General features: G+C 33.9%; 1 protein-coding gene across 3 annotated transcripts; it reads left to right on the top strand.

Annotated features, from left to right (window-relative positions):
- Positions 1–283: 283 nt before the first annotated feature.
- Positions 284–5,172, top strand: LOC104097535 (pathogenesis-related homeodomain protein-like). 3 transcript variants are annotated; one of them, XM_070191658.1, is made up of 4 exons: positions 284–471; positions 820–1,946; positions 2,479–2,568; positions 4,887–5,172. In XM_070191658.1, exons 2-4 carry the CDS (start codon positions 1,611–1,613, stop codon positions 4,938–4,940), a joined length of 480 nt encoding a protein of 159 aa, XP_070047759.1. In that variant the 5' UTR covers positions 284–471; positions 820–1,610; the 3' UTR covers positions 4,941–5,172. The 3 variants fall into 3 exon arrangements, with proteins under 3 accessions (XP_070047759.1, XP_070047761.1, XP_070047760.1); XM_070191660.1 differs by having other exon boundaries at positions 292–471; positions 1,703–1,946; XM_070191659.1 differs by lacking the exon at positions 284–471 and having other exon boundaries at positions 478–956; positions 1,703–1,946.
- Positions 5,173–5,985: the final 813 nt, after the last annotated feature.

The raw sequence follows: 5,985 nt of genomic DNA, 5'->3' as shown, positions 1-5,985 counted from the left end.
AGACAATTGAATGCACAAAACAGTAAAGTGGAGCGAACGCACGAATCGCTTCGCAAAATGAAAAAATTTCAAAAGTTGAATCCGCGCCTACAGCCACGCAATGCACACTACAAGAAATATACTTTTTAATAACCACTTCTTAACGAAGGGATATTAATCTGGTCGTTATTGATGTATTTATAGCGACCAACCTTTTTTCCTGTCGTTAAAGCCAATTTTTAGTTTGACATTAACTAATTAATAATATCCGGTCGTTAAAAAATATAATTAATCAATTAAAAAAATAGGAGCTATCTTTTCCCTCTTTTCCCCCAAACTCACCCTACGTCCGCCCCACCCCCCCTCCAAAAAGACCCTTAGTCTACTGCTGATCAAAATCTGAAACTGCTATAAAAAATTTATGAAAAAGAGAAAAACGTTTGTCACCTCCGCCGGCATCAACTGCTCATCTTAGAGTTTCTTCTCATCAAGGTAAGATTTGAAAATTTACTCTCTTTATATTTTAATTTTGGTTCAAATTAATAGGGTTGTGATTTGGTTTTCACTTTGGTGATGTTGGTGTTCAAAAATTATGGCATGGTCGGTTTAGAATCAAGAATTTGTTGTAAGATCGAATTCAGTTTATCTTAATTTGGGCTTAAGAATTTTTTGATTATTTTAATCTGGGCTTAAGAAATATAAATTTGTGGAATGGTTAGTTTCAATGTGTAATCACCATATCATCATCTCTATCTATTCTACTGCTTTTCATTTGTGTTTTTCTCTTGCTTTCTCCTTCTTCATGACATGACTTCTGTTTTTCTTTGTGTTGAGTAAAAGATTCAGTCGTTCTCCAGTTGGGTTCTCAAAAATTTAGAGCCTTAGAAGGATAAATCTCAATGCGTGAAAATTAGGCAGTGGTTTTGACGATCGAAGCTTAACAGTGATTTGCATTGTTTTGGTGTTACCTTATAAAGGTATTTCTTTTGAGTTTTAGATATCAGCTTTGTATTTGAGTTTTTGCTTCACTTAATTGTTATGTTTCTAGTTCACAACTTGTAGCAACAAATCTTGTGATGGCTCTTTTTACTTTGTTTAATTTTTCAAAATCTCCTATAGAGAATTGTTGTCTAGTATTTGCGGAAATGATTAGTTCATTTTTTTCCCTAGATTGATCATTATAATAGGTGCTTAAGTTGTAAAAGCAGTCAAGCACTTGTCATTATAGTGAACTGTTGTTACTCTTTCAACTCTGAAAGAGGTGCATGACTAATGTTTAGCTTGCTGAGGTATCGATTTTACTGAATCCAGTAGCCTACCTTCTTTGCTGTTTTCCCTTGTTGGTTACTTGATATAAAGGTCATCTCTTGGAAAGAAAGAGAGTGACATTTTTCTTCCAAAACACGGCTTGTAACTTTCATATGATGTGATTCAGCTGGTAGAGCTGATGGACAATTACTCTGATACAACCAAGTTGGAATGTCGAGCTTGCAAATTATTATGGAGTTTAAAATGTGAAGTCTTAACTGCTATTTTTAAGGAAAGATTGAGAAAATCGATTATCTGCGATGGGACATATTATTTTTCTTTATTGTATAACATAAATTAAGTTCTATTATACGGGAAAAATAATGATTTATTTCATTGAAATGGTATGTCTTTGCATGTCATATTTCATCGATCATATATGCACGTGTATTCTTCAATGTGGCTCCTTATCTAGTGATGAAGATTTTGAGGGTGGTCCTTCATCCAAGGAGAGAGAGAGAGAGATCAGAAGTGCCAAAGCTACTATGACTTCTCCTAGTTCGACTTTAGCAGATACAAAGTACCAAAGTGGGAAGCAGAAAGGGAGTAGACATGCTTCTGATAGGGGTCTCTGTGAGAAACTCAAAATTGGAGGCATGGACACCTCTGAACTTCATTCAAGTGGTAAAAAGAAAACATATAGGGAAGGTGCCATCAAGGTATTGTGGGCTTTACTCTGGTTCCAACTTTTTACATATCTGATCAGTGTTTAAAGGTCCAACAACATCTTACTTTCCATGAAATTACAAACAATTTCTATTGAAGGTAGGAGGTCATTGTTATGTCATCCTTGAATAAGTTATATACAATGGATATCATAAACTAACTTTATTAGCTATTAAGCAGAACTTGTTTACTCTTTTATTGCCTCCAAAAAAAAAAGTAGTAATACTTATTTGTAGTTTTGCTTGCCTAATATAGTAATGCCCTCTAAAAGAAAGTATTTTTAAAAAGATGTATGAGTGTATGGTTTTTGTTTTTGTTTTGAATATCATGGTTTTTTGAATTTGCTTGAAGAGACAGTTTGATTAGTTTTAGAACGAATTGTGACTGAAGGTTTCATATGGCAGACCCACCTAGTTTGTGATTTAGAGCAATTGATCGACTTATTTCTTTACTTTACTAAAAGCATATTCTTTGATAGTTTTCATGCATTTCCCCACTTCAGCTCAATTATTTTTGGGATTTCAGAGGCTCTACGAATCCTTCAAGGAAAATCAGTATCCTGACCGTGATGCAAATGAGAAGTTGGGTAAAGAATTAGGCCTAACAGCTCACCAGGTTTTATGAGTTCTCCCTGGCATATATTAATTTCAGCTTCGTCCGCATTTTCTCCACTTGTATCTTCGATTTTGCTTCGCTGCTACCTTCTTTTTTCTTAGTTTCTTTTTGTCAAATATACAAGTCAGTAAATGGTTTGAAAATGCTCGTCATTGCCATCGTCATTCTTCTCGCTGGGACTCAATTATGAGTTAAAAAGTGTCGAAAGAATCTCCTTCCTCACCAAATATAATGGGAGAACCACTTGGAATTGAATCTCTATATGTGGTAAAGTTAAAGTTGAACAGAGTAGCATTTCATATATAATGTTGGGATAAATATAAAATGTGCATTTATTTTCTGCTCTATGAGCTATTTACATTACCAACAAGAAAACAAATCAAACAAATTGTTAGTAACTCATGAAAGGGGAACACTTTTAGATGTTTAAACTTCTGAGCATTCTTCCAATCTTGCGTTGTCTTCCTTTAAAGTGAACGTCTTAATTCTTTTTGTGTTTCCTCCCCGAGTAATGAATTATATTGTTCCTTGAGCCTTGCTTTAAACTTGGGTTTTTTTTTAATTATGCCCAATCTTTGCTTTACATAATCCACGTGAGATAACTGCTGGGAGTCTGAATTTAGTTTTAGATTCTGCACCCTCCTGTTATTTGGATGACAATATATGGACCTGAAAAGGCCAAGATCTTTTCATATATTTTGAAGCTAAGTCACTTATACGCATCAATCAACTATGCCCATAGTAACTAGTTTTGATCATACTTCCCCGTCTATTTGATTCTAATTCTAACTGGATTCACAAGAATCCTAGGAGATTGTAGCTCCATGGAATCATATTTTAGCTTTAAAATTTTGATAAATTATTCTGTGACCAGAGTATCAATTTGAGCCTTGCTTTTTGAGAGGTATATTTACCACTACTAAGTAGTTGGGAAGCGTCACCAGGGGCGGATCCAGCCATCTAGTACCGGGTTTAACTGAACTCAGTGCTTTTATTGTGGAGTATAAATTTATGTGTAAAAATTTATTAAAATTATAATAAATAGTAAATATGAACTCATAAATTTAAAAATATAATGATGTAATGCTAAAAACCTTAATGGTTGAACCCATAGAATTTAAATCTTGGATTCGCCTCTGCGTCACGCCTCATTTACAAGACAGTTAGGTGTATTTGTTCGTGATCATTAAATGTGTCCATTGAGGGTATACTCATGGGCGGACATCGAAGAAGATAAGCTGGAACAGAGGAAGCTATTACTGTAAGGATTTAGAGCATCATTTTCTTGCTTTATTTTTCAAGCTTGATGCATGTCAAATAACTTGTGTTTGTTGCTGGTTGTGAACATTATATGTGAGACCTTGGACTCACTCTTTTTCCATCTTTACAGCCACGCGCCAACAATCTTTCCAATATTTCATCCTTTTAGACACCCATACTCACTAATCTGGTTTTTTTCAGTGGTTGTGGGGATTATTATGCTTGATGCTCTAAAATCCTTGTAGTATTAATCTTTTGTTTCATAATATTTGTATTTTCAATTATTATGCTCGCTGCATTAATGGAGATTGAGACTGTCATCAGATGCTTTAAATGAGAATTACTTAATTAGAAGTTGTGTATTAATCTTCTGAAGTAGCTTGAAAGTCTTACTTTCTCATGCTCCGCTAAAGGTAGATGATTCTTGTTTATTTGTTTATTTTCTTATTTTAGAAGGGAGATGGCTTTATTTTTAGATTTCGGATATATACAGTATAAAGATAAATTATTTGTTCTATGTTCAAATCTTACCTTAGTGGGGAAATCGAGAGCATGTTCACATTATTAGTCTTCTTTTCCTTTTGGCTTGTGTTAGGGTATCCTAACTGAATTTTTCAGTTAGTTTTATTTGATTATTAGCAATTAGAGTCTAGTATTTAGTGTTGCTACCGTGATGTATTTTCATATGTCCTGTATTTTGCTAAGCAGGTACTTTAGAACTTCTAAGATCATAAGTAATTGTAATTGTAAGGTATTGTCATCTCTCCAATGAGGAAGTAAAAAAGGAATAACCATGAAAAAGAATACAAATTCAGAATTTGCATAAAAGTCTTAGAAAATGAATTACCAAAATGATTTTGGAATTGTTTGTGTCTCAGTAAAAAGAAATTAAATGAGTCTTTTAAGTCCCTTGGTGAAGTTTGCAGCCAGTTTGTATAGCAGTTTGATTAAAGAAGATATTGAAGCCTTATTATTATTAGTATTATTTACGTTTCTTAATTTGTAATTTGTTATAATGAGATCTGACATTTTGTTCACTTTTGTCATGGACCTACTAGAGGCAATTTGATCAAGAAGGCTATGTGGTTCTAATACAAGTCATATACAAGTAAAGTGTAGCAGATCAAGAATTTGAAAGTTCGAAGTATCAATCCTTAAAACAGTGCAGAGCAAAAAGTTGAAATACAAGAAATTTATTTTCTTAGGGGTGGTTTAAAGACGTTTTATGTACATTGAACGCATTTTTTCTCTTTTTAGGAGTTGTTAAAACGTTGCCATACAATTTGGATGGTTTTATTATTCATATGAATATTGATTATTTAATATAGTTTTGATTGTGTCGTATGTCACACCTCCTTTTTCCCGATGGGGCGATAGGGATAAGGGAGTTTTTCCAATTTAAGTGACATTAATCGAAATGGAATTATTTATTTATTTCAGAGTCGCCACTTGGAATAATTTATGGTGTCCCAAGTCACCGATGTATTTTAAATCCCAAATCGAGGAAATTTGACTCTATTTATGGTCCGCGAACACAGAAGACTGGGTAAGGAATTCTGTTAACCCGGGAGAAGGTGTGAGGCACTCCCGAGTTCCGTGGTTTTAGCACGGTCGCTCAACTATTAATAATTGGCCTAATTATCTGATTTAATACATGTTTTAAAAGCTTATTGTATATTTTTTACTTTTTAACCGCTTTTAGTTGTTTATGAAATTATTTCTGGAACAAGTCACGATGTCGTACACTTGTCATTTTGGCACACGTCGCAAACCGCACCACATGAAATGTACCCGCGATTTACGACATGCTTATTTTTTATTATTGTTTGAAGTTGTGGCCGAGTCATGTGAAACGCACACTCGAATTGGGGTTGCGTATCATAACTATGCCACGGGAACCGTACCCATAGTCACGACAATTTATTTAATCGCGCCTAAAGCAAACTACGATGTTCATCAATTGCTATTTCTTAGAGTCTGGGATGGAACTGGCTAAAATTATAAGCCAACAAAGTTAAAATGCCTACATTCCAAGGACAGACAAAAACTCAAAACGGTAGCTTATTCATAAAGACAAGACTAAATTATACTACAAAGTTATACTACTAATACTTTTCAAAAAATAAAATTTTCAAAAAAACGAATGAAACAAGAAGC

This window comes from Nicotiana tomentosiformis, chromosome 12 (genome assembly GCF_000390325.3).
Source record: "Nicotiana tomentosiformis chromosome 12, ASM39032v3, whole genome shotgun sequence".
Taxonomy (NCBI): domain Eukaryota; kingdom Viridiplantae; phylum Streptophyta; class Magnoliopsida; order Solanales; family Solanaceae; genus Nicotiana; species Nicotiana tomentosiformis.
This window is presented reverse-complemented; position numbering and strand designations above follow the sequence as displayed.

Coding starts and splice junctions, on each gene's coding strand:
- LOC104097535 (XM_070191658.1), top strand. CDS start 1,611: ATGATTTATTTCATTGAAATGGTATGTCTTTGCATGTCATATTTCATC. Junction 1,947..2,478: donor ATAGGGAAGGTGCCATCAAG/GTATTGTGGGCT, acceptor TTGGGATTTCAG/AGGCTCTACGAATCCTTCAA. Junction 2,569..4,886: donor TAGGCCTAACAGCTCACCAG/GTTTTATGAGTT, acceptor TGGACCTACTAG/AGGCAATTTGATCAAGAAGG.